This window comes from Colias philodice, chromosome 5, assembly GCF_061535455.1.
Source record: "Colias philodice isolate Cphi_HAF_F1 chromosome 5, ilColPhil1 Martin Lab GWU primary, whole genome shotgun sequence".
Lineage (NCBI taxonomy): Eukaryota > Metazoa > Arthropoda > Insecta > Lepidoptera > Pieridae > Colias > Colias philodice.
This window is the reverse complement of record NC_143090.1, coordinates 10,448,082-10,472,247: the sequence shown is the minus strand read 5'-3', so window position 1 is coordinate 10,472,247 and position 24,166 is coordinate 10,448,082. Positions and strand designations below refer to the sequence as shown.

Here is a 24,166-nt window from a genome sequence, read left to right as displayed (position 1 = left end):
TGACAATTTTAAATTATCTAGTCTTCTAGAAAATTTATCTTGATAGTTTACACGCAAATACTCTTATGTATATACTAGCTTTCCGCCCACGGCTTCGCCCGCTTTGTTTAAAAACTTATTAAATTATATACTAAAACATATTATATGTCTGTGACTAAAACCTTCCTCTTGAATTACTCTATCTATAAAAAAAACCGCATCAAAATCGGTTGCGTAGTTTTGAAGATTTAAGCGTATATAGGGACAGAAAAAGCGACTTTGTTTTATACTATGTAGTGAATTGAAGTAGCAACATATCAACCACGTAGATACAATTTCTCGTTCACACCTAATCCACAAGTCAAAAACAATCCACTGTTACAAGGCCAAATCCCATTGCGTGTTACGTAAATCGGAACACCTTCGTTTTAACGCGTTATTGAATTTCAGCGAGAACATATCGGCATTATCAGGAACACACGAAGAAAATTCCATTTTCTACTACATTAGCCCGGTCTGAGAGTGGTTAGCGATAGGAATGTATCTCGGTTCTGTAAATTATGAACTGATATAGGCCATTGTATTGATTTATCTATGACCTTGTTATTTTAATGTGGTGTCTTGTTTGTCGCAAGATACCGAAAAATAGGTTGAATTGGAAGTAAGCTTCACAGAGCACTTTGAAAATTAAATTGCACTTAAATTATAAAATGCATAACAATCCTCGGATGTTATACATGTTCTATTTATTTATTTATTTATTTATTTATTTATTACTTTATTGCTCTTAAAAATTACAAATTGAGACTTAATCTAGGATACATTGTAACAAACGGCGGCCTTATCGCTAAATAGCGATTTCTTCCAGACAACCGGTTGTACAGAGAGAAATTAAGTAAAGGATAGGAGTAGGGCAGAGCATAAATAAATATATGAACAAAAATAAAAAGAAGAAGAGATATAAAAAAATGAAATAAAATAAAACCAGCATAATATACAAGCCACAAAATTAAGAGATTAAATAAAATACATACACACAAATAGATTACATGCATATGAGAAGAGATAAAAATAATATAATATACTTATATACTAATAAAATATATAAATATATAATATATTACACATAATATATACATAATATATACTAGGGTAACTGAGAAAAATAATGATCACGAACCATATTTTTAAAAATATTCAAAGATTGCGCCTTCTTGATTGGTTCCGGCAATGCGTTCCATAATTTAATCGCACGAACAGTGAAGGAGTTACCCAGAAAGCCTGTATGATGAGCTGGCATTCTTAACCGGAGCATTTCCGATGAGCGGACAGAGTCTCCGTTTTCTCCTCTGAACACAAAATTTTCCTTTAGATATTTTGGTGTTTTGGGGTTAAACAAAACTTGATATAGAAGTTGCAGCACATGAGCATCCCGGCGTAAACGAATGGGTAGCCACTTGAGCTGAGAACGAAACTCAGAGACGTGATCATATTTCCGCAGACCAAATATGAAGCGGATACAAAGATTTTGGAGACGTTCGAGCTTGTTTAATTGGTCTACGGAAATATCAACATAACTTACATCGGCGTAGTCAAGTATGGGTAAAAGGAGGGATTGTGCTAGCAGAATTTTGGTTGGGATAGGAAGAAAATTTTGAAGACGACGGAGTGAACCAGCAGTTGCGTAGACTTTCTTACATACCTCCTTAATATGACAGCCCCACGAGAGAGTGTTGTCTAAGTAGACTCCAAGGTTCCTTACAGCTTCACTATAAGGAATAGGTGTGCCGTCGACTAAAATAGGAGGGAGATTCACCCAGTTAACCCTTGCAATCAAGGAGGGACTGCCAACAATGATAACTTGAGTTTTTAAGGGATTCACATGAAGACCGTAATCCGAACTCCAAGTTACAATGCTGCTCAAGTCCTTGTTGACCGAAACGATTGCCTGGGGTAAATCATCAAGGGCAGATTGTGTATAGATTTGGAGATCGTCGGCATACATGTGGTAGTCGCACGTTAACCTGTTTGAGATAGTGTTAATAAATATTGAAAATAACAACGGAGACAGGACTCCGCCTTGCGGGACACCAGCACCAACATCACACCATGACGACTCAACCTCGTCTATACGTATACGCTGACGACGCCCATGTAAGTAACTGTAGAACCAGTCATTTACTGAAGCCGACATATTTAAAGAACTTAATATGCTCAGCAGTATATCAAAGTCGACAGTGTTAAATGCATTGCTGAAGTCCAATAATGTTAGAACCGTGAGCTTTTTATTATCCATTCCATGACGAATATCGTCGGTTATTTTAACAAGTGCAGTGGCCGTACTATGACCGGATCGGAAACCGGACTGGAAGGGATTAAGGAGATCGTGTAGGTTTAAGAATCTATGTAGTTGTTCATATACTAACTTTTCAAGGATTTTAGATAGGAAAGGCAGGATAGAAATGGGACGATAATCGGAAAAGGAAGATGGTTTTATTTTCTTAGGTAAAGGGATAAGATGGGAGTCTTTCCAGGACTTAGGAAAAGTACTAGTGGATAGGGAATGGTTAAGGATGTGAGTTATAACCGGGATTATGAGATCTAGGATGGGTAGAATCATTTTACGGCCAATACAATCGCTGTCAACAGCATTCGATGCAATGGATAATACACCCCGCCTAACATCATTCTCGCTAAAACATTTAAACACAAAAGGTGGATAGTTTGGTGCAGGTGTTTCTGAAACCGATTTTAATGTAAGTTGCTTATTTAAGATATTAAGAACGGATGGGGAATTCGAAAAATGCTGATTCAGTAGTTCAAGATTTAAAGAAGAATTGTTGGATGTATTACGCTGTTTACCAATCCCCAACGTTTTCAGAAATTTCCATATTATGGGAGGATCACCACTCTCTACAGAAGCATGGAAGTATCGTCTTTGTGCGTCTCTACAACATGTATTACAACGATTCCTTACCTTGTGGTACCTTTCACGACTCTCGTCAGACTTTGTCCGCTTAAACTTGCTCTTGGCTCTAGCCTTAGCTTTGAGAAGACATTTTAAATCTTCAGAAAGCCATGGAGCAGGTAAATGTTTTACTTTAATCCGCCGAAGTGGAGCGTGTACATCGTAGAGATTCGACAAACAGTTGTTAAAAAAGGCCACTTTTTCATTTACACAAGCGGAAGATAAGAGCGGAGACCAATCAATATTACGGGCATCGTGATGGAGTGCATCTATATCAACAGCGTTAAAATTTCGACGAAGGATGAATTTAGGTTTTTCTTTAGGAGGACGGATATTACAGGACAGATATAGGAGATCGTGATGTGAAAACGCGTCAGCAGGGAGCTGTCCGTGTTGATACACCAGATCAGGACAGGATGTAATTATAAGGTCGAGGAGCGACGGTACGCAGTTCGGGACATGATGTGTGGAGTTAAGAGGAAGGAAGCTGAGGTTGTGCGAGTCCACAATAGACAACAATCTACGAGAACGGCTATCCTTCTTAAGGAGGCATGTATTAAAGTCTCCCATAAATATGCAATGCTTGTATAAAGGAATTAATTTATCGAATATAGAATCTAAAGAGGAAAAATAATCAATTAACAAGGAGGGACTATAGAAAACGCCAAGGAGTACTTTACAATGGGACAGGATGATTTCAAGGATAAGGTGTTCTGTAGCATCGGAAGGAGGAGGCTGGGGTGATTGAGATATAACAGAATAGGGAATGTGGGATCGAAGGTAAATCGCAACGCCCCCACCAGTTTTACCAGTGCGGTCGTTGCGAATAAGATGATAGCCTGGGAGAGAATAGGAGGACGAGGGTAAGCAGGGCTTAAACCAGGATTCAGAAATTAGGATTGCGTGGATGTTACTTGACTCGAACGATATAAGCATGTCTGAATAGTGAGCCGGGATGCTTTGCGCGTTAATATGTACTACGTTGAAAGTTTTTGGGCTATCAGAGAATACATTGGAAAGTGCATCATTAAGAGGGACAAAGCTTGTGCTAAAATAACTACCTTCACTGTCAGAATCCGTGCTAAGTGACACAAAGCTATCACTGGATGTATCAGCAACAATCGACATTAACACAAAACAAACGAATATATTATAAAGTAAATATATGTATGTAATTAAAATAGACTAAATAAATATTTTATATGGCTTATAATTGAATATACTAAACACTAAATTTAAAATAATGTTAGTTTGTACAGACCAGCATCTGAAAGAAATAAATTTTTAACATTGTGCAAAAAGACTTGTATCTATGACAGTAAATTTGAATGACAGATGAAAGAAAGTAATGCTTATTGCTTGTCAGTGGCAAAATGTAAACAAAAATATTCTAATAATTGTAAGGTGAAATTAATATTTAACTACCAGCATAAAACTAAAAGCAATATATATATACTATATATTAGACATAAAAGAGAATTTAGAGATAAGTTACAATATATATTACAGGTGATATAATCCAATACAAAATATGTTTATTACTGACAAGCAGCTATTTTATCTAATGGTGGGCAAATATATAAGTTTGTTATACTAATTTTATAAATGAAAAGATAAGAAGAATAAACAAGGTTACTTTCTTTGGACTCGGCGTGTACGAACATTTGGGGCCGTGGAATCCTTTGTATTATCTGGCTGTGCACCACGAGCAGGGCCTGCAGGAGCAGAATCAGATACAGGACCAGGGATTGCTTCAAGTTCCGTTTGAGAAGAGATTTTATGCCGCTTTCCTTGACTAGTAATGAAAATGATTCCATCCTTGGTCCAGCAGTTAGCAATTCCAAACCGTTGACGGGCTGCCATGAATGTATCATGTCTGGGTTTTGTTAAAAACTCAGAGATGGTTATGCCAGACCCTTTAAGGTTACTTTTAGAAAACCAGATCCGGTTCCTCTCTCCAGGGACCTTAAACTTCATTAACACAGGCCTGGGTTTGTTGTTGTCGGTGCGACCAATTCTATGACATTCACTTAAAACTTCAGAGATGTCCCCAATGTCTCCGTGCTCAGCGAGTGCCTTAGTCACAACATTGGCAGTATTCTCCTTTTGCGTCTCAGGAACACCATGAACAATTCTGTATATGTGAATCTATATAACTGTTATTATATCTCGTTTACATAGCTATAAATATCTACTGCTAATTATAAATTAATTAGAAAAATATAGCACTACAGGCTTTTGTCTTTCGAGATTCATTATAATGTTTTCCAATGTATAAATCTCAGGCAGAAGGAAAAATAAAAACTGTGTTATAATAATTATAACATTATAATTTGTGCAGTGACGAAGGTAATTTATGTAGCTCCTTTTATTTTTAATTAAAATATCAATTAGATTCAACCATCTCATTATATCCACATAATATAAATTCTAGAACACTCGAAACATTTACAAAACAAAGTTAGCACTCAAATGGACAAATTTTTATGAACATTGCCGTTGCTTTTAAAATGGTCCATCCATTTGGCTTGCTACAGTTTGCCAAATGCGAAGGCTCAAAGGTGCTTTTAAAAGCCTACTTCAATACTTTTCATTTTATAAGCGTCGTTTTTTATTTATTCGAAACAGAGCTAATTTCGAACGGAGACATAATATTTTTATTGCATGTACCGCAATGGAGTTTTGAGATTATTTGTTCCTGTATTTGCTCAAACCCAGCCAGATCCAAAATAAACGAACGCGACTCGACAGTTTGTAAAAAATGGTCTGAAAGTTTGTTGCTGAGGGTTTTTTGCCAAATGTGTGCGGCCAAAGTTTTGTTAGCGCACTAAATCTAAATGCATAGACATTGCTTGTACTGTGTACTGTCAACATCGTAAATACGGTGATGTCAATTTGATGCTACTCTTGATTTATGGTTGGGCAATAATGGGGATTAACGAGCTAGTATCGTTGGACGGAATAGTTCAATGAATACAGTTGCATTTCCTTAGTACTGCTGATACTATAACTTATTATTAATTGATACGCATATATATAACACAATTTATTTTAGGCAAAATCATTATGATGAAAAGATTGGGCGGGGGCTTAATTCACGTCGTGGTAACTAATACCTAAAGAAAGGCACATGGGTGCCTTTCTTTATAGTGCAGGATATTGTTTAATTATTATTTATCCACAAGGATATTAAATATTCATTTTGAAGAAATGCTAAACATAATATCATAACATGTAGGTATTATTATTTAAATAGTATTGTTATTCAGAAACAATATAAGCTTAACCGGGAGACAAACCTTCATTTAACCAAATGTATACAAAAACACAAAGTATTCCAATTCCTATCAGATTTACCAATATAGCAGTCGTAACATGTACCTATATAATACCTTCGGTCAACGGTTGTCCATCACGAGGCTGCTCTAAAAAACCGACTACATCTGCTCGAACAAGATTTACGATCGCCAGTCCGGAGTCGATCATAAAAAGTGTAATATTTCTATATTAGCTGCCAAATAAGATGTGGATTTTTCTAGAATATGTCAAGTGTGAGCTGTATGCGCTTTATTTGATGTTAAAAAAAAAATAAAAAATATTGTTTTATAATATTTAAGCGAGACCAGAAAGTAGATACCCACTTTCTTACCTGTTTATTGTTGTAGGTAATTAGTGATTTTTTGAAGACGAATCCACTGAACCAAAAATCATTAAAATCGGTTCATTTTTTCTTGAGTTATAAATACTATAACTAACGCAACTTTTTATTTTATGTAGTACCTAATTATCCATATACATTATACATATTTGTATTTCAAAAAATATATAATCGGTATTTATAACTATCAGATCAATTCTTCAATAAAAAATTGGACCAAAGATAATTAATCTGTTAACTTAATATTAATAAATAGCTTTAAACCTTTACTTTTGGCAATGCCCGTTTTATGCAAAAAATATACCATTTTAAAAACGAATTTTTATTTTATAGTTTTTTAAAAGCCACTGAATGTTTGCCAAACTTTCGCTGTAAAGTACTCGAAAGTTCGCTTTAATAAAATATTGTAATAATTTTGTAAAATCATTTTTAAAATCGTTTTTATTTCCACAGATAAAATATCCACAATTGCGTAAGAAAAATTATGTTATTTTGTTACATTTTTATATTATTCTTCTCATATTATCGTGATAATATATTATTCCAAATTATAAATAAACCAATTTATTCAATATAAATGAAAATCTCTAAAGATGATTACTTAGTAACGTTCTGCGTCTATAACATCTAATAGTTAACCATCTCGTAAGGTGGCTCTTTTATTTATTTTATAACTTTTTATATTGAAGAATATAATGTTGTGAGAGAAATAAATAATTACACATTATGTACATATCGAAAGCACGTATAATCTACGGTAATTTTAATTGTAAATGCATGATACAGATATAGATATTTGTTTGTTTACATTATTGAAATGTAGTTTATTAACCGACTTCAAAAAAAAGGAGGAGGTTATCATTAATTTACAATTCTAATATTGTTTAAATATCCACACGCGTCAATAAAGCATTTATCAGCAATCAACCGTTGTTATTGAACGTTCTCTTCTAATTCGAAATACATTAAAAGTTTCACAGCACGGCTTGCACCGTGAATGTTACTTGCAATTTAAGTTTAAAACTGTCTCAGTAGTTGCAGTAAAGGTTAGTTAAACGCCCGTATACTTCCTTTTTATTATTGCTTCAAGGTATAAACTTTAAGCGTGTTGTGTATCGCTTTATGACTAGGACCTTGTCACTAGGATAAAATGTATTGTGGTAAAGAATAATATACGTTTTATTTCTATGTTAGATTACTGTATCTACTAGGTTGATCACTACAGAGCTCGTTCAGTGTGGGCTTGCCTCTTGGCAAATTATTATTTTTTATATTTTGTATTGCAAAATTATATTGTTAAGGGTGCACTCACACACATCAGTCACCGTCACGGCACGTCACCGGACAGGATTAAAAAAAAATATGTATCAATAGTTCTAGTATGACTCTGTTCCCACACGACAGTCGCCGGCACGAAATCTATCAGTGACGTCCCCGGTCAGGCACGTCAAATAATCTTTCCATACATGTATCATACTTTTATCCCCACTCACCCGGTGCCGTCACGTCTCAGTTCAGTCAGCGTCGTGCTACCGTCAATTGCTACATGTTCTCTAGCGTGACACACGTCTAATCACTCACTAACCTGATGTATGTGTTCAATGATTCAGTCAAACCGGCGACGTGACTGACGGACAACATGACGGTGACTGGTGTTTGTGGATACGTACACAAACCGTCACCGATCAGTCATCGGTGACTTGACGGTGACTGATGTGTGTGAGTGCACCCTTAAGTTTATGCCGTGTAAATAACCACGTTAATACTATTCCAGATCTACATACAAATATCACGTATGAGAAAACAGATTAAAAAAAAATATGTAACTCTCCTAATTAATCACCATGTCCGTTATGCGTATTGAGTATAAAGCGAAAATGTTTCGTCGTTGTACAATGAAAAAACATTTGAACAAAACTTGAACTCAAGTCTGTAATTTATTTCAAATCCCGCTACAGCGTATCCCTTATACGCTTGCAGCTTATGAGCGTATTTAGCCGTAATTTCAGTAATTTCGGTGCAAGTCAATTTCGCGAGACGTGCAAGCGATTCCGCGGGATTAGTGTATAACTAGCTAGATAACTCCGTTCAATTAGACTGAAGGAAACGTGAGTTGCATATTTTAGCTATGTTTCCATAACAATAGCGATTGCAAATGTTTATCGTATCTGAAATTTAGGTTAGTATAATTGCTATTTTGGTATTTATACTCTGCTTCTATAAATGAAGTGCTTATTTTTGTACCGTGAACATGGCTATACTTTTTTCATATCTACTAGGTACATCTCTTATTTGGCAAAGTATATATAATATTTATGGTAAAGCGTGTCGCAAATTCGTAAAGCTTTCGAGGCACAATAAATTTTATATTCCTTCATTTCTTTGAAAATAAGTTATCTGATACATCTTGCGTATTTATAAAACAGCAGCCGCAGTATCACTTCTAACTATGTATCTAAATATAGATAGATAGATGGGTAATTCGTTATTGCATAAAAACAAAATAAACATAAACACAGATAGAGGCAAGTATGTAAAAATGGCGGCCTTATCGCTAGATAGGGATCTCTTCCTGGCTAATACATGGTTTTACAATAAAAAATAACATACAACATAAAATAAAATAAACTTTATTGTATATGACGGAAGAAGGGCCCCAAAGGCTATTTTTAAAAGAGTGACGTCAGCAATTCTGACGTCACCATCATCAGGGCAGGCGCTCATACTCGAAGTAGAACGCCCGTGGGTATTTTTACTGCCTTTTTAATCTACGTCGAAATTATAGAGAGAGCTCCGTACGCTCTGACAGCCGGCGAGTGAATGTGCTCTGTGCCGTCGGTCGCTCGTATTTAAAGCAAACAATGACTCACAAGAATTAGTTTGAGTGTTGCCACTCGAATTTTTACAATGAATTTTCATCAGTTTTAACAAACATTAATTATTTCGTTAATTTAATTATTTCATTAGTGGTTGATTAATGAATCAACCACTTATTTAAAAAGATCAAAGTAAACTTTAGCTAGTTATAATTATTTAGTAGTTTGAGGGTAGTCGTTTATCGTCATTGCGCCGACACGGCCATACTGACAGGCGGTGCGCGCTCTGCACCAGCCTCGTTGTAAATGTCTCGTTGTAAAAGCAGGTCACTAATGCGCTGGACTGACCAAGTGAAATCTGCTATAGGAATTTGTGTATCAGACTGCACCAGACAGTCTAGTAACAGGAAGACATGGCGGGAGATCGTGCGGAAAGCTGTGTCCGCCTCCACTACCAATGTGGATGTCTCAACGTGACCACGACCACTCTGCCAAGAGTGAATCGACAAAGAAGAAGAGAAAGATTCTCGGCGTATTTTGTGGCGGTTCTCGGAGAGTCTCGAAGGTTCTCGTAGATTTCTCGGAGGGTCTCGTAGTTTCTCGGAGGTTCTCGAAGGTTCTCGTAGATTTTAAGTCTAACACGGCCATACTGACAATCGTACGTCCTCGTACGCCTTTTCTCGTATTACAACACTACGGTAGTTCATCTCGGGATTTCAAAAACACACTGCCTCGGCCACACTGACCTTTCAGAATACTGAACACTCCACATGACAGAGACAGTCCGTTCGCGTATCATGTGATCAACACCTACTCATTTGTGATATAGGCAGATTCTCGAAGGTTCTCGTAGATTTCTCGGAGGTTCTCGTAGATTTCTCGGAGGTTCTCGTAGATTTATGCTTATCACAAAGGGAGGCGCAGCCCAGATAACACACACAATTCCTTCGATGAACTACACTCCCGTTACAATAATCCACGTAACAAACTTTTACTTTACACAACGCACGAAAAAACACAAACGCCAGTATGCCGTTACAAAACTACGTAAACGTTTAACATTTAAAAAGAGAGAGCTTGAATTCTATCCAACTTCTGATGACGGAAGAAGGACCCAAAGGCTATTTTTAAAAGGAGTGACGTCAGCAATTCTGACGTCACCATCATCAGGGCAGGCGCTCATACTCGAAGTAGAACGCCCGTGGGTATTTTTACTGCCTTTTTAATCTACGTCGAAATTATAGAGAGAGCTCCGTACGCTCTGACAGCCGGCGAGTGAATGTGCTCTGTGCCGTCGGTCGCTCGTATTTAAAGCAAACAATGACTCACAAGAATTAGTTTGAGTGTTGCCACTCGAATTTTTACAATGAATTTTCATCAGTTTTAACAAACATTAATTATTTCGTTAATTTAATTATTTCATTAGTGGTTGATTAATGAATCAACCACTTATTTAAAAAGATCAAAGTAAACTTTAGCTAGTTATAATTATTTAGTAGTTTGAGGGTAGTCGTTTATCGTCATTGCGCCGACATATACATGTTACAATCCATATTGTAAAGTAAACAATCAAAAGAGAAGAAACAACCTCAACAACCACACCAAGAAGATATCATGACGCCTGAGACACGAGATTATTACAACGCCACGTAACATACTAGACTAGCATTTGAGCTGAGCCCTCATACATATGTTACCACAGAAACAACATTACAAACAACGATGCGCTCTAAAACACCAAGAAACATGTCACACTAAGAGTAACATGATACTAATCCCTCTAAATTGCATAGTTTGTAATAGTTACAGTAGGTATGTAATAGAATAACCTATGTTCGGACGAACCCGCGAAAGCATTACATATACTATAAAATTGTTAGTTTTATAGCATTAAAGTCTTCAATTATTTAATAATATTATTTATTAAAATAATCTCTATAGCCTACGTGTTATTACTACTTAGGCTACTGTTTAATCATCAAAAGGTTTTCGCTTTTAAAGAATAACATCCATACTAATATTATAAATGCGAAAGTAACTCTGTCTGTCTGTCTGTTACTCAATCACGCTTAAACTACTGAACCAATTTACATGAAATTTGGTATGGAGATATTTTGATACCCGAGAAAGGACATAGGCTATCTTTTATTGCGAAATATGTACCACGGGCGAAGCCGGGGCGGACCACTAGTATTATATAAATCCATACATTCTTCAAAAACTTAAATGTTTTTAATATTAATGGGAACATTATCAACTATATACAAGTTTTCTTATATTGGATTTATTCTATTATTCCCTATTTATTTATTTATTTATTTATGACACTTTATTGTACATATAACAGGAATTTAAAATAAGAGAATACATAAAATTGGAAAGTGTACAATAGGCGGCCTTATTGCTTAAAAGCAATCTCTTCCAGGCAACCATAAAAATAAAGGACATGTAAGACATTGGTAAAAAGCGAGGGCGCATCAAAAAGATTTAAAAAAAGAGTAGATAACACAAATAATTCATTACTAATTAGAGAATGGACATAGATAATTCAGTATATATGTATTAATCAAGTTATATTTATATTATACATACAAATTAAATAAAAATAATAAGTTAAATACAAATTAATAAATATATTTAAATATATATATGCATATAAATACATATTATACATGTATATAAATACATATTATACATAGTATATATAAAATATAAATACATATTTATAAGATAAAAAGGAAACTAAATACTGGAGAAAAAGTGCTCTTTTACAAGTGACTTGAAATGATGTGGTGTTTTGGCTCGTCTGATAGTCTCAGGAAGAGAATTCCACAGTCGAATCGCTAGGACGGTAAAGGAGGAGTTAAAAAAATTGGTATGGTGAATAGGGGTGGATAGGAGAAGGAGATCAGAGGAACGAAGGGAAAGGGAACTATTGGAGTTTAAATAATGAAACTGATTTTTGAGATAGACAGGAGTTTTGGGGTTAAACAGGACAGAGTACAGGAGTTGAAGGATGTGAGTATTCCGGCGAAGGCGAATAGGTAGCCAGTGTAATCTTTTGCGAAAATCAGAAACATGATCGAACTTGCGCAAGCCGAAAATGAATCTGATGCAAAAGTTTTGCAGCCTCTCGAGAGCATCAAGTTGATATTCGTGAAGATCGGGATAAGAGGAGTCGGCATAATCTAGGAGAGGAAGCAAAAGGGATTGAGTCAACGCAATTTTGGTAGAAATCGGCAGGAAGTTGCGTAAACGACGGAGAGAAGAAGCAGAAGCAAACACTTTTTTCTGCACTTCCTTGATTTGATCACACCAAGATAAACTTTCGTCCAAGTGCAAGCCAAGACTTTTCACCTTCTTACAGAAAGGAATCACTGTACCGTCTACCGCAATACTAGGTAGGGTTTCCCAGTTTATACGACCTATAAGCTGTTTACTGCCTAAAATAATAACCTTGGTTTTGTCAGGATTAATTCTTAAACCATGGTCTTTACTCCATTTAACGATGGTGGCTAGCTCAGTATTTATACGAAAAATCTCATTCGGTAGTTCTGATAATGAGGCGTGCGAATATAATTGGAAATCGTCTGCATACATATGATAAGGAGAATTAATATTACTGGATATAGAGTTAATAAAAATTGAAAATAAGAGAGGAGACAACACACCACCTTGCGGGACGCCAGCAGATACGTTGCACCAGGAAGAAGACAAGTCTTCAACCATGACACGCTGCCGTCGTCCAGACAAGTAACTTCGAAACCAGTCAATAACCGTTGGAGATATGTTGAGAGAGCGTAGCATTGCTAACAAAACATCATGATCGACGGTGTTAAAAGCGTTACTGAAGTCAAGTAGAGAAAGTAACGTTAGCTGCTTGTTGTCAAACCCCCGGCGAATGTCATCTGTGATCTTAACTAGAGCAGTAGTTGTGCTGTGACCTGGTCGGAAACCAGATTGAAAAGGATTAAGGAGATTGTGAGTATTGAGGAAGCGACTTAGTTGCTCTTGTACTAAGCGTTCTAAGACTTTGGCCAGGAAAGGTAAAATAGCAATTGGACGGAAGTCTGAAGGACTAGATGGTTTGGGATTCTTGGGAAGAGGAAAAATGTGAGCATTTTTCCAGTCTTCAGGAAATTGACCAGAGGAAATGGAAAAATTTAAAATGTGAGTGATGATAGGTTTAATGATAGGAAGGATGGGGATGATCATGTTCCGACCAATACAGTCACTTCCAACCGCCTTAGAGGTGATTGACAATATGCACTTCTCAACACCACAATCGGTAAATTGACGCAAAACAAACGGAGGAAAATCAGGAGAAGGTAAGGAGTTGAGGGTATTTAATGTTCGCAATTTGGAGTTAGCGTCAAAGTCCAAAAATGGACTAGAAAAATGAGAATTAAGAGCATCAATATTAACTGATGACGGAAAAGAATTATGCGTTTTTTTGCCAATACCAAGAGTTTTTAGGAATTTCCAAACTTTAGAGGGGTCGCCGTTTTCGACAGATTGGGATATGTGTCGTCGTTGTGCATCCCTACATAATGTATTGCATCGATTCCGAATTTTCTGAAATTTTTCACGGTTAATATCAGAATCAGAGGAGTTTAATTTAGCTTTAGCACGAGCCTTTTTTTTCAACATAGATTTAAGTTCAGCCGTCATCCAAGGAGCAGGTAGCTGCTTCAACTTGACTGGACGTATTGGAGCATGAATATCAAATAGGTTCAGTAGTAAAGAGTTAAATAGAGCCACCTTTTCGTTAATGGAATTTGCGGAGTAAATAACCGACCAATCCATCTTGAGTGCATCATCACGCAATCGGTCATGATCGATTTTACCAAAATTGCGCTGCAAGATAGTTTTGGGTTTCGACTTGGGTGGTTTTACTGTATAAGAGAGGAAAATAAGATCATGGTAGGAGAACAGGGAACCGGGACATTGACCATGTTTAGCAACATGCTCAGGAGAGGAGATAATGATTAGATCAAGGAGGGAAGGAGAGCAGTTAGGAAAGGAGTGGGTAGCTTGAAGAGGAAGGATGTTAAGGTTAAATGAATCAACAACGGATATCAACTTTCTACTACGATGGTCATTCTTCAGGAGGCAAGTGTTAAAGTCACCCATCAAAATCACATGCTTGTAAAGAGGAGAAAATGAGCCGAGAATACAGTCAAAAGATGAAAAGTAGTCAATATTGAGGTTAGGCGAGTAAAAAACACCTAAAAGAATTTTGGTGTTTGATAAGGTGACTTCAACAAGAAGATGTTCGGCCGCATCAGATGGTGGGGGTTGAGGAGAACAACTAACAATTGAAAAAGGAATATAATTACGTAAATAGATTGCTACCCCACCGCCCGGCCTTCCGACGCGGTCGTTACGAATCAACTCAAAACCTGGGATATTGTAAGCTACAGAAGGTAAACAAGGCTTCAACCAGGATTCGGAGATTAATATGGCGTGCAGTGAATTTACATCAAACGAAGCGAGTAAATCAGGATAGTGTGCCGGAATACTCTGAGCATTTATGTGAACCACATTAAAATTTTTTAGCTCATTACAGAAAAGGGAAGAAATATCTAAGGAAGAAGGAGAAGAGGTACTATGGAAACTGTCATCACTTGAGCAAGTATCAGAACACACAGAGATAAAAGAGTCACTATCTGCAACATCCAGAGACATTAAAATATATAATATAAAATGAATATACTAAAATAAATACTACTATTAAAAAAAAAATAAACAAATAAATAAAATAAATAATAAACGTAACGGCACCAGTCTTGTACAGATTAAGGAAAAAATTGAAGTTTTTTGCAAATTTCTCGTAGGTTTTTTAACTTTATTGGATATTGTTAAGTTATACCTTTAGTTCAATGTTAGTTTAACGTAACCAATGTTAGAAAAAAGATTACAATGCATAAATAATGAAGTTATTTATAAATTAAAAAACCACTTTTTTGCACCAGTGATGGACAGTGAAAATCTAATGATGGACATCCAGTTTTGGACAACATCCAGTTATGAACACCCATTTATGGACTGTACCTAATGTTTTTTCTCCAGTTATTTACACTTGGAGAAGACTTATAGTTATCAATAGAATCTTGAAAATGATGATTGGAATATAATAAATCGGGGATATATTTATAAAAAATAGTACTTATTAATTATTTTGCATAGTTATAATATTAATATTAAATAAAACAGTCTTAATTTCCATTTTCTAGGCAATAATTGGACAAATGCATCGTTAAATACGAGTTATAACCGTTAAGAAACACCAATATGGGTTTTTTTTCTCAATAAGTCAGGGATGAAAAATATAACTAACAAAAGTACAGCCATTCCATCCATTTTGGGACTTCTTCTTCTTCGTCATATCACTCTCGTCAGAGTGAACGTGGTCAACATGAGGTTTGGAGGGGTAGATGTTACCCGCTTCACGATATTCCGCCATATCTCTCTGTTTCCTGGCATTACGCTACACTCGTGAAGTGAATCGCCAATCTGAATCCGCCAACAGCCTTAATCTGATCGGTCCATCGATATGGATTCCAAATTGTAGCACGAGGCAAAAAGCTTTTTTTAAACTGTTGTCAAGATGGTGTGGATGAAATTTAAGCGTGTGTGCTATATGGTGGTGGAATTTAGCAGCAGACAGCGATCCAAACAGTTCATCAGAGAACTCTCTATGATAGATGCGTTACAATACGCATAAGTATGCGACTTCTCTACGCAGTAATACAGAATGAAGCCGAGAACGAGTCGCACAGCACATAATGACCCATTGTTCTAAAATATATTCTTCATGGGTAGATAGATATTATGTTGTTGGACCCATTAGTGTAATTTTAACAAAAAATGTCAATGTCCATTATAGGAACCAAAGCAAATCCAGTCATGGACAATTGTTGTACAATATTGGAACCCTTTGTTTGAAATGGTCGTGATAGGTATATTATTAATCAGAATGAAAAGACAATACAGAAAAGGGCATGTAATTAATACCTTTAAAAAAAGTTTATTTTCGACATATGTCCATAAATGGATATATCCATAGAATTAAATCCAGTTATGGACACTGAAGAATTTTATTTAAACAACATAACCTATCATGATACTAAATCGTGTAATATTTCGTACAATTAACTACTATAAATAAAAGTAATATCAAATTTTGCTAACATTTATACAAAAATTCTTATAACCAAAATTGTGTCCTCACTTCCTTAAGGATTTCCTTAGTAAAAACGGATTTCTTCGAAACGAGTCGCAGCAACTAAACATAACGTTCTGCCATCTTCAAACGTTTTGGCCGAATAAGATGAAGTGTCGTATTTTGATAGCTTATGAACCAAACTTTTATTTTAAGTATTGCCAAATTATTTAACGTTAATTTTGGTCTTAATATTTAAATTTTATATTTATTTTGTCCATTACTGGATGCTTGTCCACCACTGGTGCCGTTACCTAATAAACAAACAAAATAAATAAGTAATATATAGTAACTTAAAAAAAAAAAAAGCTACAAGTCTAACATATCCTTTACCTCCAAACATTACAATAGGAATAAATAAACACTTAAAAAATATTCTATAATAATTTACAAAGAACTACAGACTTCACAATTACAAACAACTACATAATATGGCAAAAATGCTAGAATCCATGACAATTAATAAACTACATCATCAAACAGTGGAGAGATTGACAGTAAAAAGTGACATTTGACATTTCGTTCAAAATATTATTAAAGTTTACGGGTAAACAGTAAAATTAATTTTTGCTAAATCACAAAAGATCTGCTTAGAAGTAAAAATAAGAACCTACACAAGGAAGCATTTAAGCACAAATCATCAATGTAAAATAGACAATAAACATAACAACATAACAACTATAGCGACAACAAAATTATGGATATAGAACATAATATTCATTTTAAAAGTAAACTTTATGAAAGGCTAAATAAAGCACTAAATGTAAAATTTAAATAATTTCGAGAAAGAATATATGAACAATGTGATCACTTAACTCTGCCAATTCGTTTTGGCCTCACATTCTGTAACTGTTTGCTGTCCCTGGGAAGACTAGATGCAGCAGCAGCAGCGCCAGGAGAGGAATTTGAAAGAGAGGCCGAAATGTTATCAAGGTCGGACATCAACGTAACCTTATGTTTAGAACCATCTTCAGTTTTTACAAAAATGCATCCGTCTTTGGTCCAACAATTTGTTACTCCAAAGCGTGATCTGGCAGCCACAAAAATGTTGTGCCTTTCTTTAATAAGAAATTCAGAAATTGTGTAACCACTTCCCTTCAGCTCTGTTTTGGAAAACCAAATACTGTTTCTCATTACCATGTTATTAAATTTGACAACAATGGGCCGGGGCTTATCCTTCTTCAAAACTCCCAAGCGATGGCAGCGTGAAATGGCGTCCTCGTTGAATCCAGGAATCTTTAAGTGTTGAGACACAAAACTGGCCACCAATTTCAAAGGAATTTCCTTAGGAGCCTCCGGAATGCCATGTATTAATAATATTTTTCTTCGACTCCGTGTCTCCAGATCATTTACCTGATTTGACAGTAGTGTGATTTGATCATTTAAGGCTTTAAGAGATGATAGCACAAATGACTGGAAGGAATTAAATTCAGCAGCCAATTTAGAAGTAGGACTAGTTGATGCAGGTAGCGAGTTAGCATTATGTAGACTCTGTAGATCATGCTGAAACTCTGCCATCCGTTTGTTAAAGGAAGCTGTCATCTCCATCATGGTTTGCTGGACAGATTCCATAGTGCAGTGGTGCAAAGTGGTAATAGTGAAAAAGTATAGAAAATACAAACGGTGATTTAAAGTGTTGTAAAGTTGGAAATAATGTACAGGTAGGTAAAGGCACTGATTTAACACATAAACATACTTAAAACATTGAAAATAATAAAAAAATACTATTTAAAATATCAGAGCTCTTTCAAAAAACGTTACGACTTTTTGAGCGCCCTATCTGGAGCAAGGAAGAAGACATCAACTGATTTTAAATTGAAATTCCCTTGTGACTTAGCTTCAGGTATTTCCCAGTCTTTTCGTTCATTACGTCCAATTACCGTGTAAATTTAAATTCAAATATTTATTACATCAAAGCAAATTATATCAAAAGAACTATAAAGTAAATAGTTAACGGGTTTAAAAGGTAATTTCGATACGAACTAATTTAATATTTTTATTTTTTTAGTTGAGTTTAAGTTTTTCCAATTCAATGTTCCAATAATAATAGTTTAGTTTACATTAGATATTAAATACAGGATCTGTCCTGTTGTTATTTTTTCTAGATTTGTATGTCCTGGTACAATACTGTACAAATACTGTGTCCTGGTACAAAACTGGTGAATAAGAATATTTAAGTTGAATCATTTGAGTTGAGTTATCGTTATTTCAACTTAAATATTATTCTTATTCACCAGTAGGTACTTTCTTTTATTTATCTATGCAGCTATTATGCAGTAAAATATTTACTGATATAAAAGGTAATTAAAATTCATTGTTTTAGGAAACGGTAAAGTATAAATTACAATATTATTGCAGAATAAATTATTTTCAGCCATTTCTCGTAAATCAAAAGCCAGTGTAATATTTATTACTAACTTCATTACATACCTATTACTATACTGTTTAGCTAAAGAAAAATAAGTATTATTATAAAAAAAATAAAGAATGAAATGTAATTACACTAAGAATATAGTTATTTTATTGTAACGCATTATGAATATGATAATAATGTTATAGAAACTGATTGTTGTAAAATGTATCGTTTGTGTTGTATTTATTACTACAGGCCATAAAATATATCGTTATATTATTTAATTTACTAATTCATTATAATTACTATAAATAATTGAATGTAATCAATAGGTGTTCGGAATCTGAATACCTATTTACAACTATATATTTTAACAGAATATGAAGACAATAATGACATAATCTTAAAAAAAAAGTAAATAAACAAAGTTTGATATCGAAATTTCTAACGCCTATTCAAAAGCCACTAGCCTCAGGCGAAGAGATTACAACTCCATTTATTTTTATTACACACCTTAATATTTGTAGTAAAATATAATAAAAAAACTCATAACTTTAATCCTGATATTACGGATAGCTCCATTACTTTCCTAAATCTCAAGAAAATTAAACATTTTTCATAAGAATTAAGTTCTTTGTCTGTGACAGGGAAAGGATCGCGGCATATTTTTCTTAGCCTATCCTAGGCCTTTAGTTTCACTGCAAAATGAATGAGGCCAAGTTAAAAATAAACGTATTTTCTTGAATATATTTTCAGAATTACGATCCAATAAACCTCTCATTTATAAAGATGCTTGGAAATACGTTCAAAACAATTAATTCATACAAACATGTTCTGAAAGACATTTCAATTCGTACTAACAATAAATTATTAATAAAGTTCTGTAAAATATTATTACGCTGTACGAATTTCACGTACAAATTGTTTCGTGTACAAAACAACAAACATTTTCAATATCACCGGGGCTATTGTTAAAAAAATCGAACTCCAAAGATCTGGGGATTCATTAGATCTTTGACACGGCTATGGGCACGATATTATGGGCCCTCTTCACAATGGGCAACGTTGGGCGAGTAGAGGCAATCACGATAATATAGATGGCCTAAGAGCTAGCGCGCAAGAGCAACTTTTGTCTCCGCAACTATTTTGTCTCTCCCATCAACTCTATGGGCTAGTAAGAAAATGCGCGCACGTAGCGATGCATCTCCCGGGAGACTTTTTTATTAGCCCATAGAGTTGATGGGAGAGACAAAATAATTGCGTAGACAAAAGTTGTTCTTGCGCGCTAGCTCTTAATCATTAATGTATGATCGGCTGTCATTGTAGATGTTTATTCATAATCGCCGTAGTGGCGGCAAACATCGACGATGATTTGTTGGGCCAACGCTGCCCCTTGTGAAGAGGGACCCTAATCTCTCTTTCATTGCAATAGAGGAGAGATTCGTTAAGCATCTCTAAACTGCAACTTTACCCTGTCACTGAAATTTGTTTCTACTTATGTCGCCATTTCTATATTTCTGCTTATTCAGTTTGTGAATGCCGCGAGATTTTCGTTGACTCATTTAGCGAACATATTCATGTTTTCTTGAATAATTTTAACGGTTTCGCGGTTGATGATATAGCAGTGAATTTGGTAGGTTTATTAAGAATATGTTATTTAGATTCAGATATAAGTGTTTAAATGATTTTATCTTAAAGCCTTGTTAAGTATATTCAGGGTAAGATATGTATCGCGTATAAAAATGCTATAGGTACCTACTAGATACGTACATACATAATGCTACATATTTTTGTTATATAGCCATTCTTATCTTGATTAATTATCTCATAGATAGGTATATCGAATGATACTTATATTAGAAAATAAAAATCAAGATCATTGTAAGTAATTTCTGTAAAACATTTGATTAAATAATCATTATTTTGTCCCTCAAAAATAACCAGCAAAACACAGAAAGTAACTTGTTACGAATACAATACCAAAGAGCCTGTTAAATTTAATAACAAATCGCAATTTACGAACTAAAATTAATATTGCCAACAACGACGAGTTCGCAAAAGCAAGATATTTACACACCGTTTCTCGCCCTAAATAAATTATGAAAACGCTAACAAAACCAAACATTTTTAATGAGAAACTTACTTTAAGCTAGTGTTGTAAAGAATACATTTTCAGACAAGCCTAGTTAAACTGAAAAAGGCTAACAATCTATTCAGGAGATTAATGCTTTATGTGGGATTCTTTATACTCCTGCCCTAAAAACACTAAAAGGAAGGCTGGTTTAAGGCCGTGAAGAATATGCTCAAATCTTTTTACTGTCATGGATGGAACTTTTTGCGAAATGCTGAATATCTTGAGGTCTAAATGGGGCTATTTATTTTACAAATACATTTAGGGCTAGTGCAAATAAGTTGAAGGTAAAAACAGAGATTTATCTGCCTTTAGGACATAATACTGACGCGATATGTTTTTGCTATTAGAGATAATATATTATTATGGAAGTTAGGCCTGGTAAAAAATGATGAATATACCTAAGTGGTTTTGTAATTTGATTTATAAAATATAGATATTTATTAAACTAGTTTATTTTGAATAAAGAAGGTATTGGTTAATATATCATTAACATATTATAGAAATCTTTTACGACTATAAATAGGTACGTTTTAACAAAAATTTAGCAAAAGAAACGAATCAAAAAACTGTAGGTATGTTATTAATCGTTCGACTGTGAACATGTTTGCTTGTAGTATTTCAACTTTTATTTTCATGAATAATAACAGAAAAATAATACAAAACTAGCTCTATTACTACTTTTTCTATGTATTTTGTGTATCATTCATCTCCATGAATAAATCCAATGAAATATTTATTTGGATGTTTTTATAAAAATATCGTTATCGTTGATATGGATTTCAAAGAAATTTTTTTTTTCATTCATAATCTACAGATAAACAAGATTGTAAGAGCTACAAATAAATAATAATGTATAGGAACATATTTTAATTCTCACCATTCCACACCAATCCATCGTCAGTCATTATTATTAATTATTATTATAAAGGAAACATATTTACCGTATTTATTTATATTGTTGAAGTGATACTTAATTAAACACACCACATTTTAATTAATTATTATGAATTTCAAAATAAAATTATTATAAACCCACATTTTATACCGAACTGTTAACATCACTGATTGGCGCGAAAAAACAAAATGACAGATTAAAAATATGACTTCATTTCAATAAAATATATTTTTGTTTTAATTTTATTATTGGTCACTAGATACTTTAAAAATTTAAAATCAATACTAAATTAATTATGTATTCGTTTAAATTGTAATTTATAACATAGTAAGGCGCAATTACCATCTTCATTCATTTTGTTTCTCGAAGCTTCCGTTAATCTTCTAGTTTAACTAACCTAGATTGCTTCCTATAAGAAAATACTTCGTTACGTTAATAAAGTCGCTACATTTCTGGCTGATGAAAATGTCTAATAAAAATACACAAAGAATATAACGTAACGGCACCAGTCTTGTACAGATTAAGGAAAAAATTGAAGTTTTTTGCAAATTTCTCGTAGGTTTTTTAACTTTATTGGATATCGTTTAGTTATACCTTTAGTTCTATGTTAGTTTAACGTAACCAATGTTAGAAAAAAGATTACAATGCATAAATAATGAAGTTATTTATAAATTAAAAAACCACTTTTTTGCACCAGTGTTGGACAGTGAAAAATCTAATGATGGACACCCAGTTTTGGACAACATCCAGTTATGAACACCCATTTATGGACTGTACCTAATGTCGTTTCTCCAGTTATTTACACTTGGAGAAGACTTATAGTTATCAATAGAATCTTGAAAATGATGATTGGAATACAATCAATCGGGGATGTATTTATAAAAAATAGTAATTATTAATTATTTTGCATACTTATAATATTTAAAACAGTCTTAATTTCCATTTCTAGGCAAAAATTGGACAAATGCATCGTTTAATACGAGTTATGTCCGTTAAGAAACACCAATATGGTTTTTTTCTCAATAAGTCAGGGATGAAAAATATAACTAAAAAAAGTACTGCCATTCCACCCATTTTGGGACTTCTTCTTCTTCGTCATATCACTCTAGTGGGGTAGATGTTACGCGATTACGATGTTCCGCCATATCTCTCTGTTTCCTGGCATTTCGCTACACTCGTGAAGTGAATCGCCAATCTGAATCCGCCAGCAGCCTTAATCTGATCGGTCCATCGATATGGATTCCAAATTGTAGCACGAGGCAAAAAGCTTTTTTTAAACTGTTGTCAAGATGGTGTGGATGAAATTTAAGCGTGTGTGCTATATGGTGGTGGAATTTAGCAGCAGACAACGATCCAAACAGTTCATCAGAGAACTCTCTATGATAGATGCGTTACAATACGCATAAGTATGCGACTTCTCTTCGCAGTGATAGAGAATGAAGCCGAGAACGAGTCGCACAGCACATAATGACATAAGCACATAATGAATTCTAAAATATATTCTTCATGTTTAGATAGATATTATGTTGTTGGACCCATTAGAGTAATTTTAACAAAAAATATCAATGTCCATTATAGGAACCAAAGCAAATCCAGTCATGGACAATTGTTGTACAATATTGGAACCCTTTGTTTGAAATGGTCGTGATAGGCATATTATTAATCAGAAAGAAAAGACAATACAGAAAAGCGCATGTAATCAATACCTTTAAAAAAAGTTTATTTTCGACATATGTCCATAAATGGATATATCCATAGAATTAAATCCAGTTATGGACACTGATGAATTTTATTTAAACAACTTAACCTATCATGATACTAAATCGTGTAATATTTCGTACACTTAACTACTATAAATAAAAGTAATATCAAATTTTGCTGACATTTATACAAAAATTCTTATAACCAAAATTGTGTCCTCACTTCCTTAAGGATTTTCTTAGTAAAAACGGATTTCTTCGAAACGAGTCGCAGCAACTAAACATAACGTTCTGCCATCTTCAAACATTTTGGCCGAATAAGATGAAATGTCGTATTTTGATAGCTTATGAACCAAACTTTTATTTTAAGTATTGCCAAATTATATAACGTTAATTTTGGTCTTAATATTTAAATTTAATATTTATTTTGTCCATTAC

General features: G+C 34.3%; 2 protein-coding genes across 3 annotated transcripts in view; both read right to left on the bottom strand.

Moving 5' to 3' along the window:
• The window catches only part of LOC149488626 (uncharacterized), a 112,550-nt gene that overhangs the window by 21,126 nt on the left and 67,258 nt on the right, over window positions 1-24,166 (bottom strand). The window lies entirely within an intron of this gene.
• LOC149488627 (uncharacterized) lies at window positions 16,914-18,416 on the bottom strand. Its single transcript, XM_089695752.1, has one exon. It carries the CDS (start codon window positions 18,216-18,218, stop codon window positions 17,454-17,456), a length of 765 nt encoding a protein of 254 aa, XP_089551878.1. The 5' UTR covers window positions 18,219-18,416; the 3' UTR covers window positions 16,914-17,453.